The sequence below is a fragment of the Urtica dioica genome, chromosome 10 (genome assembly GCF_054948205.1).
Source record: "Urtica dioica subsp. dioica isolate 48M chromosome 10, U.dioica_male_clone48M_v1_H2, whole genome shotgun sequence".
NCBI lineage: Eukaryota > Viridiplantae > Streptophyta > Magnoliopsida > Rosales > Urticaceae > Urtica > Urtica dioica.
The window spans coordinates 24,949,533-24,971,831 of NC_142765.1; the positions used below are offsets into that span (position 1 = coordinate 24,949,533).

General features: G+C 38.3%; 2 protein-coding genes across 2 annotated transcripts; one reads left to right on the forward strand and one right to left on the reverse strand.

The window, feature by feature from the left end:
* Window positions 1–1,018: 1,018 nt before the first annotated feature.
* Window positions 1,019–5,212, reverse strand: LOC149384412 (Tetratricopeptide repeat (TPR)-like superfamily protein). Its single transcript, XM_089629441.1, has 3 exons — window positions 4,167–5,212; window positions 2,950–3,469; window positions 1,019–2,145 (listed from the first exon to the last, which is right to left on the reverse strand). Exons 1-3 carry the CDS (start codon window positions 5,108–5,110, stop codon window positions 1,339–1,341), a joined length of 2,271 nt encoding a protein of 756 aa, XP_089485567.1. The 5' UTR covers window positions 5,111–5,212; the 3' UTR covers window positions 1,019–1,338.
* Window positions 5,213–5,642: 430 nt separating this feature from the next.
* LOC149384413 (uncharacterized) lies at window positions 5,643–8,543 on the forward strand. Its single transcript, XM_089628105.1, has 3 exons — window positions 5,643–6,018; window positions 6,276–7,015; window positions 7,798–8,543. The coding sequence occupies exons 1-3, from the start codon at window positions 5,731–5,733 to the stop codon at window positions 8,279–8,281; spliced, it is 1,512 nt and encodes a 503-aa protein (XP_089484231.1). The 5' UTR covers window positions 5,643–5,730; the 3' UTR covers window positions 8,282–8,543.
* Window positions 8,544–22,299: the final 13,756 nt, after the last annotated feature.

The following is a 22,299-nucleotide window of genomic DNA, read 5'->3' on the forward strand; positions in this document are numbered from 1 at the left end:
AAGAGAGCGGATTTCCTTTTTTTTTTTTTTTTTTTGAAAAAGAGAACGTGGAACAGTAGCCAAATGTGTTTGCATAAGCCCAACTCTAATAATAGCACCGGATATCACCAAATTTAGCGTGTTTCTTTCTCCAACCGCACATTATATCTGTCACTATATTTTTCCGTGTATATAATAGTATCTCATTCTCACCAAATTTGGTGTGGTACACGGTATAGCCTTTCTTTCTTTTTTTCTTTTTAAATCTTCTATTACAGTGTAATTTAAATATTTAAATATCTATTAATATTAAAGTTATTTAATTTTATAATATAATAATAAAAAGTGTTTTTATGCGTAAAATTTGGTGTTGTAATTGGTTGGAAAAAAATTTGATGCTAAAAACACAAAAATAGTGTGATTTCAACACCAAATTTGGTGTTAGAGTTGAAGATGTTCCAAGTGATTTTACTTTTCCATGCCCTTTCGGTTTTGTTGAAAAAGGAAAAAGTCAATAGAAAATGGGAAAGGTGCGAAAACCGAATTTTTTTTTTTCCACACTTTTGTATTGTTCGGTTTTTTGGTTTCCAATGGCTTTTCCGTTTTTAGTTACCATAAAAAAGAAGTAATCTGAAAACGATAAGTGAATTTTAGCCAAAACAGCCTAATCTTAGTTCTGAAAGTTATAGATAAGATCTATTAACCAACTTTTAAAATGTCTTATAATATAATGAAATGGCTATTAATTTACCAAATCCAAACCAGCGAATCATAAACTAATATGTTTATGTACATAAAACATTACATAGTAGCGTAGATATATTCTAACATGTACATAAAGTACAAGTCGCAACACTTGAAGACGTGATTAATACGTTAAAGCAATGTTGATAACTTAAAACTGATTGTATAGGGAATATATTCCTTTTGATCTCCTTCTTTCGCGTTGTTTAGATCAAAATTGTGTTCCAGTAAATTTAAAAAAATAAAGGTTGTTCCCCTTTAGTGTATTGCGTGTTCAAACAGACACCTATGAGACTAGTTGGGATTTTTAAATACATTGCTTATTTTCTGTAAAAATAAAATAAAAATGGTCAAACAGAGAATGGGTCTTCCCCAAATTACAATTTATTATTGGCACCAGAAATTGCGCTATATATCTTAAATGGCAGAAACCTATACAGATCCAAACTCCTTCCCTTTAGTGACGTTTTCTAAATAAAATTTGAAGTTAGAATACACAAGTAAATAAAAAAATCAAACGGGCCTGTTTTCTATAACTATCATTGGACTTTCCTTGTCCCCCAAGAAAACTACTAATCTAAAAAGAAGCAAGCAATGCAAACTTTCGGGGTTTTTTCACCAATAACCTCCGCAAGAACACGAACCCTCGCGAAAGTGATGAAACCTGTACGAGTCCCTCAGAACGATCAACCTTCCGACGATTTTCGAGATGATCGTGATCGCGTTGTGACAGTCCTCGCAGACCCGGAGATTCTTCATAACGCGGATCGGCCTCCCCGGCGGCGTCGAGAGGATCGCGAAGGCCACGGCGAGCCTCTCGCTATGATAGCGAAGCATGTTCTCTTTCTCTTCCTCTTCGACGTCGTGAAGGACGAGCTTCGTGGCCGAGACGTAGCCCTCGCGCTTCATCTTCGGCTCGAGCTCCTCCAAGAACGCGTAGATCCTTTCCTTCTCCGGGTGAGCCGTGTCTCCGACCGAGAACGTGTGGACTTTGTTCTGGGCCTCGACCCAGCTGTACCCGGGGACTTTCTTAACCCCCGAGTCCCTCATCCTCGTCCTCATGCCCCGAACGTCGCTCCAGCGCCCCGAGGCCGCGTAGAGGTTCGAGAGGAGGACGTACATCCCGGCGTTCTCGGGCTCGAGCTCGAAGATCACCTTCGCGGCCTTCTCGCCGAGCTCGGTGTTTCCGTGGATCCGGCTGGCTCCGAGCAGCGCTCCCCAGGCCGCCGCGTCGGGCTCGAAAGGCATGTTCCTCATCAGCTCTTGGGCCTCGTCGAGCCGCCCGGCTCGGCCCAGGAGGTCGATCATGCACGTGTAGTGCTTCGGGTTCGGAGCGATCCCGTACTCGCGCCTCATCGAGTGGAAGTATCTCGTCCCGGTGTCGACCAACCCGGTATGACTGCAAGCCGACAACACACCCACCTGGAACCACCAATATCTTATTAAAGGGAGTTATACTTGTGCCCCAAGAAAACCCCAAAACATTCATAGCTTATTGGATATTCGACATGGTTATCTTACTATTAAGACTAAATAAAAAAATTAGGAAAATAACCAACTTAAACGTTTGACATTGCTAAATAACCAACGTTTGGTAAATCTTAGGTAAATAGCTGTAAATAATGACGTGGTCTAATATATGGAAGTGGCTATTTATCTAAGATTTACGCCTGTAAATATATGAAAATGACTATTTACCTAAGATTTACCAAACGTTGGTTATTTAGCAATATCAAACGTTTAAACTGGCTATTTTTCTAATGAACTCAAGATTGATGTAACTAAATAGTCAATTTAAGGTTATGAATCAGCAAAATAGTCAAGATTTATCTTAATTTAGTGAAATAGCCAAAATGTGCAATAATCTGATTTCAAATTTTTTTTTTTTACTCCAAGAGTAATTTGTTTGAAAGTGATAAATTACTTATAATAATCATAACAAAATTTAATTTTGGCTGATGCAAAATGGATCTTGGTCTATCGTTGATCAGAGATTTAAAAAGTTGAAATTTTGGCTATTTTTCTAATCAATAAGTTTCAAACGATTATTTTGTACAATTTTTCCAAAATTGATTTATTATTGTTACTTTTTATTTAGGACATTTATCACTTAATTTTGTTATCATGGTTTCCCAATTACTGAAATGTAAAATTTTATGAACACATCAATTGATAAGTGGTTTTGGTTTTATTAAAAAAAAAAACAGAAAAGAAAAAAAAGGTTACCATGGTGACCTCGTCGGGAACGATCCCGGCGGCCTTCATGGAATGAAACTCCCTGAGAGCCTCGGTTCCGAAGCCGTGCCTGGCGAAGCCGGCGATCATGGTGTTCCACGAGACCACGTCCTTGTTTCGAATCTCGCGGAAGACGCGATAGGCTTCCTCGATGCTCCCGCACTTGGAGTACATGACGAGCAGCGCGTTGACCAAATAGCAGCCGGTCTCGAAGCCGGCCTTGACGAGCCGGCCGTGGAGCTGGTTCCCGAGCTCGAGGGCCCCGATCTCGGCGCAGGTGCTGAGAGCGCACGTGTACGACGACCTCGTCACTCTCTCCCCTTCCCTCTGCATCTCCACGAACACCCTCAGCGCCTCCTCCGCCAACCCGTTCTGCGCGTACCCGGCGATCATCGCCGCCCACGATATCGAGTCCCTCCGCCCCGCCATCTCGTCGAAGATACCCCGCGCCCGCGCCACGTCGCCGCTCTGCGCGTGCCCCGTCAGCATCGTGTTCCACGAGCTCGTGTTCCTGCACGTAAATGTGGCCATTTCGACCGGTTAAAATGATGATCCATTAGGAAAATAGCCAATTTAAACGTTTGACATTGTTAAATAGCCAACGTTCAATAAATCATAGGTAAATAGCCGCTTTCAAACGTAAATCTTATGTAAATAGTCACTTTCAAATACTAAACGTTGGCTATTTACCTAAGATTTACGTCTAAAATGACTATTTACTTAAGATTTACCAAACGTTGACTATTTAGCAATGTCAAACATTTAAAGTGGCTATTTTCCTAATTTTCTGTTAAAATTATCCGGTCGATTAATTTTCATTTTATCTGAACAGTTAGTTTTAGCCATTTGTTTTGGTCAAAATTAACCAAGCGGTTAATTTTAACCACTAAAAAATAAAGGGTAATTTAGCAAAGTAGCCAACTAAACGTTGGGAATTGCTAAATAAATATTAGGTAAATAATCAATTTTATATATTCACACACGTAAATATTAAGTAAATAACCACTGCCATATTAAGCCACATCATCATTTATGGCTATTTACCTAATATTTACCAAACTTTGGTTATTTAGCAATATCAAATGTTTAAATTGGCTATTTTTCTAATTTTTTTAAAAATAAAATAATATCGAAATTAACGGTTAATTGGTTAACCGTTCGTTTCGAACGGTTTAATGCCGTTCAAAATGGTTAAAGGTTAGCTTTACCTGCACGGCATCGCCTCGAAAAGCTCCCTCGCCTCTTCCATCTTCCGCGAACGAACATAACCCGCGATCATCGCGTTCCACGACACCGGGTTCTTCGCGGGCATGGCGTCGAAGACCCGCCTCGCCTCGTCCAGATCACCGTTCTGGACGAGCCCCGAGACCATCGCGGTCCAAGCGAACACGTCCGGGCTCGGGGCGGCCGCGAAGGCCCGTCGGGCCTCGTCCAAATCCCCGTTCTGAGCGTAGCCCGTGATCATGACGTTCCACGACACCGCGTCTCTCTCGGGCATCCGGTCGAAGAGCCTCTTCGCCTCCCTCGTCATCTTCTTCCTAACGAGCCCGCTCATCAGGCAGTTCCACGACACCACGGGCCAGCCCGCCCGCGACTCGAACAGCCCGCGGGCCTCCTCGACCCGCCCGTTCTGCACGTAGGCCGAGAGAAGCCCGTTCCACGAGATGTCGTTCTTCGCCGGCATGGCCTCGAAGACCCTCCTCGCCTCGTCCACGTGTCCCAACTGGGCGTAACCCGATAGCAACGCGTTCCACGAGACGACGTCGCGCTCGGGCATGGCGTCGAACAGCGCTCGCGCGGCGCCGAGGTCTCGGTTCCTCACGCACCCGCTGATCATCACGTTCCAGGAGACGAGGTCTCTGTGCGGCATTTTGTCGAACACTTCCCGTGCATGTCCGTACTTGTCGTTGGAGAGGTAGCCGGAGATCATGGTGTTGTGGGAGACGATGCTGCGGCGGGGCATTTCGGAGAAGATGCGGAGAGCGGCGTCGCAGTCGCCGGAGCGCATGTGCGAAGTGATGGCCGTGTTCCACCGGACGATTTCGGAGTCCGAGTCCTTGGCGTTCTTGTTGGGTCTTTGAGTCGGTTCTTTTCTCCATGGAATCGGTTTCGAAGCTGTGTGAAACTGCCTGAGTCGAACGCTCACGCGCATTGCTTGAAGGTTGAGTTACAGTGTTATCAACGGTCTCCTTCTACCAAATCAATGTTCCTAAAGAAAAATAGCATCATGTAAATATATTCTTTTCAAAAATGTTAAATCCATTTGAAGATCATTCATAAATGACAAAGCAAAATAACCAAAGTAAAAATTGGCCATTGATAGCTAGTATGTAATATTTTAATTTTTTTAATTTATTTTTATAAATTTTGTATACTCATTTCCACCCGATAAAGTCACACCTCGACTCACACTAGCTAATAAAATGGATAAATATATTGGTTTACAAAAAAAAAAGGATAAATATATCGTGGAAATTGGCAAATACTTTCTATTAAATAAGTTTATATCTTGAAAAACATATCATAGCTAATAGATTACATTGGTCCGTGCTTAAAAAAGAAAAAGAATCACATTGGTCTACAGAAAAATGAGATATTTTGGAAATACTTTTTTTAATTGACATCGTAGTTTTTGTACTACTTATATAGTTATAATACGGAATTACGGACAAAGAGTCGACGTTGCCAGGGATAAAAAGTAAAAGTCAACGAAAGTTCAAAGGATCGGAGTCGAGTCAAAATCGAAGATCTGGAGCGTGATCGGAGGCGAGAATGAAGAGCGAGACTATGACGCTGGTGCTGGTGAATCTGGCGGGAATAATGGAGAGAGCCGACGAGTCTCTCCTTCCCGGCGTCTACAAGGAAGTCGGAGAGGCTCTCGGCGCCGACCCCACCGCTCTCGGCTCCCTCACTCTCTTCCGCTCCGCCGTCCAGTCCCTCTGCTACCCTCTCGCCGCCTATCTCGCCACCCGCCACGACCGCACACACGTCATCGCTCTCGGCGCTTTCCTCTGGGCTCTCGCCACCTTCCTCGTCGCTATCTCCCAGACCTTCTTTCAGGTCTTCTTCTTCTTCATGGACTAGATCTACCCGACTCATTTTTTGATACATTTCTAGTTTGGCTATGATACATTTCGAGTCTATGCGAGACTTCTTCATAATTACATCATCATAAAATCCCTACCTTCCTTTTTTTTTTTTTTTTTTTTTAAACGTAAATGAATTACTTACATTACATTGCCCACAATGTTGGAATATAAGCAACACTCGTTCATGAACGACTCAGGTTCCTAAATTGGGACGAACTAGTTATCCAGGTGGCGGTTTCACGAGGGCTGAACGGGATCGGACTGGCGATCGTGATCCCGGCGATCCAGTCCCTGGTGGCGGACTCGACCTCGGACCACAACCGCGGCGTAGCCTTCGGGTGGCTGGGCCTGACGAGCAGCCTCGGGTCCATCTTCGGCAGCGTCACCTCCGTCCTCATGGCCCGCCACACCTACCTCGGCGTGCCAGGCTGGCGCGTGGCCTTCCACGTCATCGCCGTCCTGAGCGCCCTCGTGGGCCTCGCGGTTCGCCTCCTGGGCCGCGACCCGCGGGCCCCCCGCCCCGATGGCAAAGTCCCCCGAGCCTCGTTCGGCGCGGAGGTCCGAGCCATGGCGAGGGAGGCCCGGGAGGTGGCGCGGGTCCCGTCGTTCAGGATCATAGTGGCGCAGGGGGTGTCGGGGTCGTTCCCGTGGTCGGCGCTCTCGTTCGCTCCCATGTGGCTCGAGCTCCTGGGGTTCTCGCACGGCCGGACCGCCGCGATTTGGATGATGTTCACGGTGGGGTGCTCCGCGGGGGGGCTTTTCGGCGGCTGGATGGGGGATTTTCTCTCCGTTCGGTTGCCGGATTCCGGCAGGATTATGATGTCGCAGATAAGCTCGGGGTCGGGGATTCCGATCGCCGCCGTTCTGCTCCTCTTCTTGCCGGTGGACCCGCCGTCGGCTTTCGCTTTCGGCTTCGTGCTTTTGGTCATGGGCTTGTTCATCTCTTGGAACGGTGCTGCCACCAACAAGTATGTCTCAAATCCAACTTAGTATTATTTTTTTTAGAGTGCATCAGATATATAGCTAAATTTACAGTTTCACATTTCGTAAATCTTAGGTAAATAATCACGTTCATCTATTTGCACGTGTAAATTGACGCAGATACCCCACCTTTTTTAGTTCAATGAAAAGGCAAAACAGTAATGCCACATCATCTTTATGACTATTTACCTAAGATTTATAAAACGTTGGCTATATAGAAATCCCAAGCGTCTTAACCGGCTAGTTACCTAATTTTTTTATATTTTTTTATTCATACATGGAAACATGATTACAAAGAAATTCTTGAAACTTCCAATGATGAAGACAAATCGCTATTTTGGGTATAATTATTAAGAAAATAGCTCAAATTAAGAGAAGAGGCATAAACCGTCGTAGTAGTATATGAGAAATAGACGTTAGTTGATATTTGAATAATTAACTCTAATTCTGAGGATAACTGCTTGGCTATTTCATATAGTTTTTTCTTTCTTTTTATATAATAGTTACATAATAAACCAACATTTCCTAATAATTAATCACTTTTTTAATGTTTTAGATTTGACCATGTATAATGAGATTATTTTTATTATTCTACTATAATAGCAGCCAAACGATTATTCTGGAAAAAAATGAGAAATTAAGTTGGACATTACTTGATGATTGTCTCTCTTAGGAGGAGCTTCTTAGAAAATTGAAAATCATTAAATGGGTTGTGTTCGAAAACCAGAGAGTTATGTTTGTGTTTTTGAAGTCCTTTTTTTTTTCATAGCCCAATATTTGCAGAGATAGTCCCTGAGAGGTCTCGAACGAGCGTGTACGCCCTGGATCGCTCTTTCGAGACGGTTTTGGCCTCGTTCGCTCCGCCGGTGGTCGGCGTTTTGGCTCAGCACGTCTTCGGCTACAGACCGGCCCCGAAAGGGTCGTCCGAGGCGGACCGAGACAACGCCGCGGCTCTCTCCAAAGCGCTCTACACAGCCATTGGCGTCCCTATGGCCGTGTGTTGCTTCATCTACTCGTTCCTCTACAGAACTTACCCGAGAGACCGCGATCGCGCTAGAATGGACGCTCTCATTCAGTCCGAAATGCAAGGTTTAGATCAAGAATCCGATGATGATGATGAACCCAAGGATTCTACTTCCTTGCAGTTTGAAGGCTTGGGTATCGAGTCGAAGGAAAGAAGTGAAATAATCGACGTGGAATGTGGACGAGAAGATGAGAAGCGCTTGATTTCACATGGGAACTTTTCGTTATAATGACGATACTATGCCCAATATCAGAGCAGGAAAACAGAGGAAAAAAAGTCATATGATAGAACACGCTATGCGTATATTCATGTTAACGATCTGTCGTTTGAATTTTTTTTTTTTTTTTTATACATTTTTTATATATATATATATAAAGTCTAACGTGTTTAGTTGGATTAAGAAAGTTCATGGGCATTGATGCAAATGAGGAGTGATTTAGGTTAGATGTATTACAGTTGAAGTAAACTCAAGTGTACCAAATTTATTGTCATCTTTCTGTTGCAGCGAAATCACTTTCCAATCACAGGTATTGCAGATCTACCTTGGAAAGCAAGTAAACTCGAACACCAAATCAAAATCACAACGCGCAAGATTTTATCCTGGTTCGGTGAATTGCCTACGTCCAGACTGGTCGGAGCTACCTTTCACTATCACCGGAAAAGATTACACACTCAAGACTCACACCCCAAACCTTCCCGGAAAATCACAAGTCGATTTTCTTGTACAAAATCACTCAAAGTGTTTCCCTTCTCTCTCTAGGATGTTCTCTCACTTGTTTTTCATTGATTAACTCTCTTACCTCATCAAGTCCTATTTATAGATTCATAGGACTCGATTTACACACATTGCTTGAGACGCAAGAAATAACTGTTTTATACAAGTCTAACAGAAATATGATCCTGGACACTATTCCTGCTAGATACACTAGTTACATCAACTCGTCTAGGTACAATGATAACAAGTAAAAGAATTTAGATCAACTACAACAATTCTCCACCTTGATCTACATTCCCTCAAGTTACTCAGCAGCTCCGAGTTCTTCAAGCTTTTCCAATCTTCACCAATTCCAAGCAGTGGTTGAACTTACTACTTGGAACTGCCTTTGTCAGCATGTCAGCAGGATTGTCTTCTGTTGACACCTTTACAATCTTCACGTCTCCTTTGTTGATGATGTCCCTCACAAAATGCATCTTCACGTCTATATGTTTAGACCGTTCATGGAACACCTGGTGTTTAGACAAGTGTATTGCACTTTGACTGTCACAGTTTACCTCAACACAGTCCTGAGGAAAACCAAGTTCAGCTACCAGCCCCTTCATCCAAATAGCTTCCTTGATGGCTTCAGTGATCGCCATATATTCAGATTCAGTGGTTGAAAGTGCCACCACTGACTGAAGATTTGACTTCCAACTCACAGCTCCTCCGCAGACTGTGAAAATATATCCTGTAAGGGATTTTCTGGTGTCAATACTGCCTGCGTAGTCAGAGTCTACAAAGCCTTCAACTCTGACCCTCTGATCAGTGCTTCTTTCAAACACAATGCCCGTGTCCAGTGAACCCTTTATGTATCTGAGGATCCACTTAACAGCAGACCAGTGTTCTTTCCCTGGTTCTGACATGAACCTACTGACCACTGAAACTGCATGGGCCAAATCAGGTCTAGAGCATACCATTGAGTACATTAAGCTACCAACAGCACTGGCATATGGTATTTTCCTCATGTGTCTCTGATCTTCCTCACACTTTGGCCTTTGTTCAGTGGACAGCTTAAAGTGTTGTGCCAAAGGAGTAGACACTGACTTTGCTGAGATCATGTCAAACTTCTCAACTACCTTTGTAAGATAGTGCTTCTGATAGAGACTCAATCTTCCTTTGTTTCTATCCCTGTTTATTTCCATTCCAAGAATTTTCTTTGCTGGACCAAGATCTTTCATCTGGAATACTGCATTCAGTTTTGACTTTAGCTTGCTCACTTCTGTCTTGCTTGGACTCACAAGTAACATGTCATCTACATACAGTAGGAGATAGACAAACACATCACCAGACCTCTGAAGATATACACACCAATCATACTCACTCCTGGTAAAGCCATTTGTTGTCATGAATTGATCAAACTTCAAGTACCATTGTCTAGGTGATTGTTTTAGTCCATAAAGGGACTTCTTCAGCAAACAAACCTTGTTTTCTCCCTGTTCATATTCTTCAGGCTGTTTCATGTAGATTTCCTCATCTAAGTCACCATAGAGGAATGCTGTCTTGACATCAAGCTGCTCAAGTTCCCAGTCAAAATGTGCAGTCAAAGCCAAGATAGTTCTGATGGATCTGTGTTTCACAACCGGAGAATAGATTTCATTATAGTCTATACCCTCTCTCTGAGTGAAGCCTTTAGCCACCAACCTGGCTTTGTACCTTGGTTTCTCAACCCCAGGAATACCCTCCTTTAGTTTAAAAATCCACTTAGAACCTACAAGCTTCTGACCAGCTGGTGTAGGTACTAATTCCCAGGTCTTGTTCTCAGCCAAAGAGTCTATTTCTTCCTGCATAGCTGATCTCCATTCAGCTTGGTCTTTTCCTGTTAGAGCTTCTCTGACTGTTCTTGGTTCTTCAGTGAGAATCTCTGATCCTGCCATGAAAGCAAAGGATATGAGGTCTGCATGAGCAAACCTTGTGGGAGGTCTGATATTGACTCTCCTGACCCTGTCCCTTGCTAACAAGTATTGATCATCTCTGGCTTGGTCTTGTACATTTTCTTGTTCATTCTGATCATTTTGAATGATTTCCTCAGCTGCCTGTGGTTGGTTCTGCACAAGATCATTTGACACTGCTGGTTCCAGCTCCACCTCAACATTGTCATTGACAATTTCATCAGCTTCAAGAGGTGTGTCCATCTCAGTGGTAAGTGATCTGTTCTGGAAATCATCCTCCTTAAAAACCACATCCCTGCTAATTAGAACCCTCTTATGACCAGGTTCTAAGCACCACAATTTGTAGCCTTTCACTCCTTCAGGGTAGCCAATGAAAATGCACTTTAAAGCTCTAGCTTCCAGTTTACCCTGCTTGATGTGTGCATAAGCAGTACAACCAAAAACTTTGAGCCAGTCATAATTGACTTTGTGGTCTGACCACACCTCCATGGGAGTCTTGAGGTTTAGAGCAGTGGAGGGACACCTGTTTATGAGATAACAGGCTGTTGACACTGCCTCTGCCCAGAAGACTTTTGGCAATTTTGAGTGAATCAACATACATCTCACTCTCTCCATTATGGTTCTGTTGAACCTTTCAGCTAGCCCATTCTGCTGAGGTGTAGCTACTACTGTGTGATGCCTTGTGATCCCTTGATCCCTGCAGTAGCTGTTGAACTCATCTGAGAAGTACTCCAAGCCATTGTCAGTTCTGATCCTCTTGATTTTTCTCTCAGTTTGAGTCTCAATCTGTACTTTCCAGTCTTTGAAAGTTTGCAAAGCATCACTCTTCTGTTTCAACAGGAACACCCAGACTCTTCTTGAGTAATCATCCACAAAGGACATGAAGTATCTGCTCCCACCATGAGACCTGACTCTTGATGGTCCCCACAAATCTGAATGTACATAGTCAAGGATATTTTCTGTTCTGTGTACTGCTTTCTTGAAACTTGACCTGTTTGCTTTTCCCAAAATACAGTCTTCACAAAACTCAAGCTTTTTCAGATTTTTGTCACCTAAGTAACCAGCTTTGGACAAGATAGAGATTCCTTTTTCACTAACATGTCCTAGCCTTAGGTGCCATATCTTACACAGTTCAGAGTTATCCTTTTCTACTGCAGAAGATGAACCAACAATAGTACTACCAGCCAGAAAATACAGTCCATATCTCCTATGTCCTGTGAGGTATACTATCTTATCCTTGGACACTTTCAGAATTCCATTTTCAGAGTGAAAACTATAACCTTCTTGTTCAAGTGTGCCTAAAGATATAAGATTCCTTCTTAGTTCTGGAACATACCTCACTTTTTCCAAGAACCTCTCAGCACCATCAGGATTCTTGATTCTTATAATCCCTTGGCCAATGACCCTGCAGGCTTTATTGTTGCCCAAGAGAACCAAACCTCCATCTTGTTCTTCATAGTCTTGAAGCCAGCCTTTGTTGGGAGTCATGTGGAAAGTACACCCACTGTCCAAGACCCATTCTTCATCTGATTTCACAGCAATGATGTTCAAAGCCTCAGCACTCTCATAGCCTTCCTCTGCTACTGCTGCATTAGCCTTCTTGGTGGGCTTGTCAAAAGTCTTGTCCTTGTTGGGACAGTTTTTCTTCATGTGACCTGGTTCATGACAGTGATAACATTTATATGGAAATTCTTTATCATCTGCATTACCATTTTTCTTGTCACCATTCATTCCCTTTGACTTATGCCCTTTCTTGGTTGACTTGTGTTTGACATGAAGACCCTCAGCTTGAGGTTTCTTGTCAATCTTGCCTTCTCTTTCCCTGGCCTTGAGCGCAGTTTGAACCTCTTCCAAGGACAGAGACTCCTTTGCATACTTCATTGCTTCAACAAGAGTGGAGTAGGATTTTGGCAGGGCATTCAAGATCATGATGGCCTGGTCTTCTTCTTCATATTTCACCTCAATGTTGGCTAGGTCAATTATCAGCTTGTTGAATTCGTCAAGACTTTCAGAGATAGGGCGATCCTCTGAAATCTTGAACCCATGAAGCTTGCCCTTGAGATATACCTTGTTCGCCAACGATTTGGTGATGTACAGGCTCTCTAGCTTTAGCCAGATCCCAGCGGCGGTGGTTTCCGATGAGACTTCCCTGAGAACCTTGTCGCTGAGATGTAGAATCAGCGTGCTGTATGCCATTTCGAGCGCCTCAGCTTTGTCGGAGTCGCTCATCGTCGTCGGAAAACCCTTGTCTCCTTCGAGAGCCTTCGCGATCTTCATTTGAACCAGAAATGCTTTCATTCTTTTTCTCCACAGCGAAAAATCGCCTTTTCCATCGAAGCGCTCCACCTCGATTCTTGCCAAACCCATCGTGATCGATATATGGCTCTGATACCAATTGTTGCAGCGAAATCACTTTCCAATCACAGGTATTGCAGATCTACCTTGGAAAGCAAGTAAACTCGAACACCAAATCAAAATCACAACGCGCAAGATTTTATCCTGGTTCGGCGAATTGCCTACGTCCAGACTGGTCGGAGCTACCTTTCACTATCACCGGAAAAGATTACACACTCAAGACTCACACCCCAAACCTTCCCGGAAAATCACAAGTCGATTTTCTTGTACAAAATCACTCAAAGTGTTTCCCTTCTCTCTCTAGGATGTTCTCTCACTTGTTTTTCATTGATTAACTCTCTTACCTCATCAAGTCCTATTTATAGATTCATAGGACTCGATTTACACACATTGCTTGAGACGCAAGAAATAACTGTTTTATACAAGTCTAACAGAAATATGATCCTGGACACTATTCCTGCTAGATACACTAGTTACATCAACTCGTCTAGGTACAATGATAACAAGTAAAAGAATTTAGATCAACTACAACACTTTCCTTCCTGAAAATTTGAAAATTGGACTTCCTTTGCTTTTTTACAAAAGGTAATCCGAGATAAATAGATATCATCTTTTAAAGATAAAGATTCCTTTGCTCACACTCTTGCTCGTGAGGCCTTTTCTTTTGCCACGAATGTGTGTTGGCTTGATGAGATTCCTTTATGTATTCAATCTGTTGTGGCTTCTGATAAAGCCTGTTACTAATAAAAGGTTTCTCTTCTTCTTCCTCTTCTTCTTCAAAAAAAAAAAAAATATCTAGCTTCATTTTCACTAGCTATATATAACTTGGACCGTACGGAAGCTGGGCTAATCCGTATGTAAACGCGTACTCGTATGTATTGTATGTCCAGAGAAAGTTCGTTTTGTAAGTAAGTAGACAGTTTTCAAAGTCAATGGCTAAGGTACTCCGAAGTCCATCCCATTAAATGATATGCGTTGTTTTTTTCTTCTTCTTTACAATATGTCTATAAATTATAAATTGCTCTATTACAAAATAAACAAGCAGTAGAAGCGATGAAAGAAAAAAACTTAATAAAGATGCGTTCAGTTCTTCTGTATGCCGTTCTGATATTGGCAGTCCTTAGTCTTTGTACAACTCACTACGGCTTGCGTCTTGTTGGTCAAGGTATGTTAATACATAACTTGATTATGATTTATATATTAGAGTACGTGCATAGTATCAACATTGCAATCAAATGGATTTTGTTTTCCCATAAAAGTGCCATTATATTGGTCCAATATAATACACTCTATTTAATCTTACCCGTGGGAGTAAAAAGTTAATTTTTTTTTTAAGTGGGCTAGAATTTTGAACTTTTAAATAACACTATACCCATAGTCAGTGACGGAGCCAGGATTTTAATCAAAGGGGGGCAAATTTGAGAAATATTTTTTAGGAGGGGCATTATTGAAAAAAAACTTACAAATTTGGGTCAAAAACATAATTATTAGTAAAATTTAGGGGTAAAATTATAAAAAAATATAAAAGTTTGGGGTTAAAAAAATAATTTTCAAAAATTGAGGGGGGCATTGGCCCACCCTGGCCCCTACCTAGATCCGTCACTGCCCATAGTAGTATACCGGTGGTATCTCCTTGTAAAAAAAAAACACAATTATATTATACTGCTTCTAAGTTATCGACGGAATACAAATGAGATATCCGCAACCGCGTGAAAGTTAAGTTTTGGTGTGGAAAGTATAGTTACACTAATTTGGTGTAAAAATTACACCAATTTAATATCATGGATTGAAGAAGGTCTTATAAAATATTTGTTGGTAACCAAGATCTCTATGCCTATTTATGATTGTTGCATCGGTAATGATATTTCGAATATCTATAAATATTTGTCGGTATTCTCATCAGTCACTGATATTTAAGCAGAATCGAACCTTAAATATTTTGTTTATTGATAATCAGTATTTAGCCTTCGTTTATATAGTAAAATATAAAAAGTTCATAAAGTAAATTTTATTTAGCAACGAGCACACTACTAAAAAAGAAAATCTATGCGTAAAGTGGAAGCATGTATAACAAAAAAAGAAAATTCATAAAAGGAAATAGTAGGGTTCCCGTATTGAAAACATAAAATAGAAAAAAAAATAGTATTTAAATGTTCCATGTTTTTACACTTTACATCACAATATAAAAGAAAATGATGTCAAACAGATTATATATAGATCAACATGACTATAAGATTTTTATTTTTTAATGCGTTTAAGTGGCAAATGTTGGTCTTATAATGAATACTCAAAACGAACTGACTGGCTAAACGATAGACCATAATCTTCAAAACTGTGTTTCATAGAGATTGACAAGGTCTGTAATTTTTGTTTTCTTTAAATTAAGATGACACTAAAAGCTCTCATCAGTTTAATGAACAGGGAAATATTTTTCTGTGTTGCTCTCAGTGACGTTAATCATCTATGATGTAAATTTCTCGGCCAAAATTAAGGGTCCCGCAAGGAAACACAATATGGGTTAGAGATAAAATACGCGAGCTTAATTTTGGTAAGAAAGACAGACTTTTCTCATCAGAAAAAAGTCAAGTACACGTTAATATAGTTTTATTGAAAATTTCGCTAATGTCAATTCATCTATAAATTCATTTGTGCTATATTTTTCTTTTTCGTCTGCGGTCATATCGGGGTGATCGAGTCAACATTTGACTTTGAATAGTTTGGATTCATTTTCGGAGTTGTTCCGGGATATCATATATTCATTATTCAATAGTTAGACTCCAATCAACCAAAAAGTTGATGTGAAGTTCATTTGTTAGGCTCCAATCACCGTGATACAATTGAAATTAATATATTTGTTAAATAGTATTAATTGACACAGTTTTAATCAACAATAACTGTTAATAGTTAACTGAAATTTCCAATTTTCTTGATTTTTGCACAGTTAATAATCATTATTTGTTGTTAATATGTGGCCGTCTTTATCTTCGTCTTCAATATGTTTTTTTCTTAGGTTTTTGCACTTAATAGGCATCCATCTTCATCTTCTTCGTCGGTATTTTTTTTCAGTACTTTTTCTCATTAATAAATTTATGCGTTTACAGTGTTATTTTAGAATAAAGTGTAACGATTTTGTTTTGAATTTCGATAAAATAATTAATTGTGTGTATTAGGGAAGCAATTATTTAATTTGTGGAATTTTTAATTATTTTTTTATTTATAAAAATAAACAATTAAAGATTTTTTGGATAAAAAGTTAATATGTCATGTTTAATTAATTAAATTTTTTAAAACGTTGAATATACAGAAATTACAACATTTCACCAATTTTACATTTGATTTTTAAACTAGTCTATTATTTTTTACCACGAATGCCTCACTTTATCATATAGCACGAGCCTACTGATTGATGAATCGACAAAACATGATTATAATAATCCTTTCCAATAGTCAGGACTCAGGTCAACTTTTGAAATTCAAGTTGAATAGGTTCCACCTACTGTTCCTTCTATAAAAAAAAATAGATATTAATTAAGGCTAGTCCTAGTTCAGACATTTAAAAATTATAATTTAACTATTATGAATTTGAGATCGGACTCACAGCCGGAAATAACGAACATGGAGACAACTCGTTCGGACTCGGTTCAGTTGGTGATTCGCTGACGGTGAGCAGAGCTGTGGGTTTTTTTTTGTTTTTTTTTTTTATTATTTTTTTATATCGAAAGCAGAGTTGAGGTTGAGTTTTGGGGTTGGAGAAAATGAAAGTGTGAATACCATTTGATGTTCGACAGAGAGGGTAATTTTGGAACCCAAATTCTTATGGGCTATGCTCTTAAAATAAATGCCTATGTTAAGTGGCTATTTATTAATAAATTTCTATCAATTATAGTGAAATGGATATGTACTGCGAAAAGTTTAGGTATACACGTGAAACCAATGCTAAATGCAAATTCAGACTCATCTTATTTATGCATAAATTTTATATATGGGGTTGATTCCGTTTCTTCATTTATTTATACGTGATTTGATGAGAGCAGGCAGATTAATGGGTGCACGGCGGCTTCTACGAGACGTACTTTCTCCTCCACCTCCTCCGATACGGGCAATGGGACCCAGAGGTCCATAGGACCATATATAAGGCAATCATTATATATATATATATATATATATATATATATATATATATATATATATATAGTGTTTAGGAGGAAGTAATCACCATTTTTATCAAGCTCAAGGTTTATTAGATATATATGTATATATATTATGTAAGAAAATTTTACACATATTAAAGGTGTTCTAATAATATGAGCACGTTAAAGTTGAAGTGAAAATGATCGGATTACCTCCGCCATTGTTGTGTTTTCTGACGGGTTTCGGATTCCGACTTTAGCGAATTATTTTAAGATTCTTCTAAACTTTCGCTCTCATCCTAAGATAGTGTTGGTTTGCCGAATGTTCAGTGAACTTAGAGACCCTAAAACGTTTGTGTTTATAGCTTCATAGTCATCAATAAGAAAAATCACAATCCTACTATTATAAGTAATTGTTTGATGTTGACCATTTATTTAAACAAGATTTTGATTATTAGTTAGTTGGTCAACTTAATATATATTAATTATAATGGAGAGAATGATATTATGAAAAGAAAATATTCTTACATGTTATAAATAACAATAACTTTATCTATAATTAATAGTGGACACGTGACAATAGTCTATTAGCTTAAGTAGTATTACTAACTTGTGTAACAGAATTTCATATATACAAAGTGAAATGAGAACGAAACATGATCGAATATATTCATGAAACACCATTCTTGATTTCACTCCGTTCTTATTATCTCCCACCTTCTTTCATGGTATCGGAGTTGTTATGAACTAGAACTTAAGCTCATCTTTGATCATCAATGGCAAACACTACTTCCTCATTGGCAACAACTTTTGTTTATTTATTTATTATCAAATGGATTGAAAAATATGTTGTTCTTTATGCTGTTGGGAACACTGTGCTATGACATCTGGTGTTTTAATCCACGTCGTGATATGTGATGTGAAATTTCTGCAGAGTGCTTTTTTGTCTGATATGCTTTCGTGCTTTTTTTTTTATCGACCAATGAAGTTTCAACGATTGCTTCTAAAGGTCAAAAGTCGCTTCTAAATGACAAAGTCGCTTTTAAAAGTCTGTTTCTAAAGGTTAGTCGATTCTAAAAATTAGAAGTGACATTTTTAAAAGCGACATTTCGCCTCTAAAGCCGCTTCTAAAACAAAAATTTGGCGCTGAAAAAAGCTCCCGCTTATTCTCGGAATATGTCATATAAATAGAATGTTTGCCCTCTTGAGTAAGGTTACACACTTAGGATTTTTATCAGAGTTGCTACAGCCGAAACCTTGTTCTTTGTGTGATATGCATTGTTATATAAACGTAGTGTTATATTACAGAGTTGGTTTGTATATTATTGGTAATGTAAAATACGCATTGTTAAAAACGTTGTTAACCACTTAATGAGTGAATTGAATAAAAATTGAGGGGAGCTCAAACACAGGTGGAGCCTGAGTTATAATTCACACATGTAGTTTTGAAGTTTATGAAACTTGGAAGGTGATCATCCAGGGTTGTCCACCTTGTACTTATTCTAGTTGGTTTGTATATTATTGATACTATAAAATACACATTGTTATAAACGTTGTTAACCAATTGATGAGTGAATTGAATAGAAAGAGGGGAGCAAACATAGGGGAGACTGGGTTATAATTGTTTAGGAAACTTGGAAGGTGATTATCGAGGGTTGTCCGCCTTGTACTTATTCTACCTGTTAGTGAAGTTTTCTTTCCACCGGGAGTATCATCCCTCTAGAAGTTGACACGAATATTGGCCGAACTAGGTTGCCAATTTCTTGTCTCTTTATTTACCGTTTAAGTTGTTACATTAATCTGGTAAACTGTTAGTGTTGTTTAACTTGCTAAAACCTCACCAAGAGACATCACAAAAACATTACATTTAATTTTTTTAATTGATATCAGAGGGAGCACCCTGCCTATCTAGAGTGTTGTCCTTGGTATTTTGACTGTTTTTGTTGAGATGGATGTTTTCGGGGAAGGTGGTTCTGTGAGTCGTGCTCTTCTTCTCGATGACTCGAACTATGCTTACTAGAAAGCCATGATGAGTGCTTTCATCAAGTCAATCAACCATAAGACTTGAAAAGTTGTTGTGAGTGGGTGGAGTGCTCCAACAAGGTGCTTGACATTCACTATGTTCCGACTAAGAATCAGCTAGCTGATGTGTTAACGAAAACGTTCCCAATTCCAAGATTCTAAGACTTGTGTTCCAAACTAACCTCAGTTGTACATGGAGCTTAGCTTGAGGAGGACCGTTGATCATTGTTGTTGTATTTCATATATGCTTACGTGTATTAGTAGCCTTCCTATGTGTAACAGCTGATGATGAGTCAGCGCAAATAAACGAACAGCTAGAGTTCGTTATGGCTCAATACAAATGTTCTGCATCACGTCATTCATTGGCTAATAAGATTCATAATACAATCTTCAATCTCTTTTCTCTCTTTTCTTTGATAGTCTAGTATCTTCAAAAAGTAACAAAAATACTGAATATAAAACAAAGAGACGACAAATTTTACCGAAGTTCATTGAAAAAACTCGAGAAGCTCATCCACTAGTATAGTTTATCTGATTTAACGATAAACTTTTTAATTTATAAGATTTTTGTATACTAGTTCCTTGAAGTAACGAGATTTTTTTTCCTAATTAATTACTTACATATCAAATTGTATTTATGGGAAGAATAATTCCTTTGAACACAACAAATTATATGTATGTGTATATATATAACCATAATCATATTAAAACACCAAAATTCATAAAATGACTATAAAAGTCATATTAAAACAAAGTTCAAATAAAAATTAAAAACTCAAACATAAATTTTAAAGTTAAAATTGACAAATAAACATAAAAAAATAAATTTGTAATGTGATATTTATTTCAAATTTTTATTATTTTAAATTTTGTACATTTGAATTTTTATTAAGTACTCACATGTGGGATACAATTTTAATCACTTAATAAAAAAAAATAAGTATTATAATTATTTATTGAAATATTTTATTAGAGATTATATGATTTTAATATTATAATAATAAAGAATAGTATTTTTAGTGTAAAAGATGATGATGTGATTAGAGTTGAAAAAAAAATTGGTATTAAAAATACACAAAAATTATGTGATTTCAACATCGAATTTGATGTTAGAGTTGGTGATACCCTAAACTAAGCCTTGCTCGGATGTTAGTATATGTTTAAAACTGGTAGGATTCAGTATCATTGGCAACATCTGACAGCTAAAAAAGGTTACGTCTAATTTAACATATTATATTTTTTGTGAACAATTTTATATATATATTAGATCTTTGAAGGTCGCTCTACAGATAGTATGCATGCATGTACAATATATATATACACATTTCTTTTAGAAGCACTTAGTTATAACGTGGTTGTAATCGTAAGGAACTATGCAATTAGCCAGCGTTGTTAGGTGAAACTCCATATAAGGTCATAAGTTTATTCATAGTCTATGAGTAGAGATGTATCATCATGTACCAATAATTATCTTTCTTTGTGCTTATACTCTCTAATGTTTATCATAGCCTCTTTTTGTCCGCCCAAAAACTATATATTAAACTGCCACTTGTTCTTTGCGCTCATTGCATAGTATTCTCCGTTTGAAATGGTTTAGTCCAATTTGGTCTCACATTCCTATATACCAACTCCCACTTTAATCACATGTTTCTGTCCTATATATTTGGATAGATATCCAGGGGTTTGGGTGTCCAGTCCACTTATTATTTATTAACACACGACGATTAACTGTGGACTAAACATGTTGAGTTTTGTTTTAGGCTTTTTTTTATAAAATTAAATTTATATAATGAAAAATCATATTGGACTTTATGTATATCATAAAACAAAAAGTCTCTAGTAAATATTATTATAAACTAGTGATAATTGTCTACTTTCTGCAATCTTTCTTTTTTACTTTACTTTTCAGTTTTTTTTTTTTAGTTAACAATATAGTGAAAAGCATAGGTTAAGTACCTAACTTTGGTACTCAAAATGTCTTCCTCTTTCATATAAATAAAACTGGGTCATCAATTTATAATTTTTTTTTTGATCTGTAGAAGTCATAAGGAATGATTAGTACTACAATGGCCTTTCCTTTCCAAATCAACCAACCTTGTAGCCTAAAAAGTGAAAAATAAAAATGACTGAATAATAGTCATGTCTAATACAAATGCCTTACTCACCAATGATCAGGGTTATTGTTTAGATACCGTTGCTCTTTTTCTTCTTCGCTCTGCAATTTATTTGGTAACTGTATGTTATATATATTGATGATTTGCATGGTATATTGATAATGTACCAAAAAATTAGAGTAGTGCATTGTATTTATTATTAAAAATATATACCACGTATGTGAAGTATTCCTTCACCCATGTTATAACACTCGTTTTGTGGAGAGCTGCGCGTTGATATGTTCTACAGTAATTAACATTTTTTTTTCTTTCAATAGGTTCTAAAATGTTTCAACTTATTTAAAAAAAAATAGTTTCAATTTATATAGTTATATTATATATATATATAACCTATATTAGGATGGACTTTCCTAATTACTTCCGAGTCTTGAATATCCATATTAGTTTTTCACTGTGACATGCACTATATCAGTGTATCCATGTTAGGAATCATATTGAAAGTAGAAGAGAATTAACAAGATCATAAACGATCATGAGTTAGTTCTCTCATTTGATTTTGAGATGGAACCGGATACTTTCCCAATCCATGAGTAATGTGGGTAAGTAATAGCAACCGAAGATTTAAAATCTTTTGATTGAATGGATCTTATAAAATGACATGTTTTTTTTTTCAGAATATGACCGTACCTACCCACCATAACGTCACTAGTTAATTTTATATTAAAAAAATATAAAAGATCTTTCCACATGCAGTCAGTGACAAACTTAATTAAATTTAAATGACAAGTCAAATTAAGCTAACAAAAAGTTTGGATTTTTTTATTATTATTATTTTCTTCTTCGGTGGTCCTACACACACACACATATTATATATATATATATATATATATATATATATATATATATATATATATATATATGTTAGTAGTTAGGCAAGGTTTTTCTTGTAAAAGTAGAGTGTTAGTAAGCAATAGTAGTAC

Excerpts from the sequence above, each read along its gene's own strand:
- LOC149384412 (XM_089629441.1), bottom strand. The coding sequence starts at position 5,110 with ATGCGCGTGAGCGTTCGACTCAGGCAGTTTCACACAGCTTCGAAACCG. Across the intron at positions 3,470-4,166 it reads TTCGAGGCGATGCCGTGCAG|GAACACGAGCTCGTGGAACA; the intron begins GTAAAGCTAACC and ends ATTTACGTGCAG. Across the intron at positions 2,146-2,949 it reads TTCCCGACGAGGTCACCATG|GTGGGTGTGTTGTCGGCTTG; the intron begins GTAACCTTTTTT and ends TGGTGGTTCCAG.
- LOC149384413 (XM_089628105.1), top strand. The coding sequence starts at position 5,731 with ATGAAGAGCGAGACTATGACGCTGGTGCTGGTGAATCTGGCGGGAATA. Across the intron at positions 6,019-6,275 it reads TCTCCCAGACCTTCTTTCAG|GTGGCGGTTTCACGAGGGCT; the intron begins GTCTTCTTCTTC and ends CTAGTTATCCAG. Across the intron at positions 7,016-7,797 it reads AACGGTGCTGCCACCAACAA|CCCAATATTTGCAGAGATAG; the intron begins GTATGTCTCAAA and ends TTTTTTTCATAG.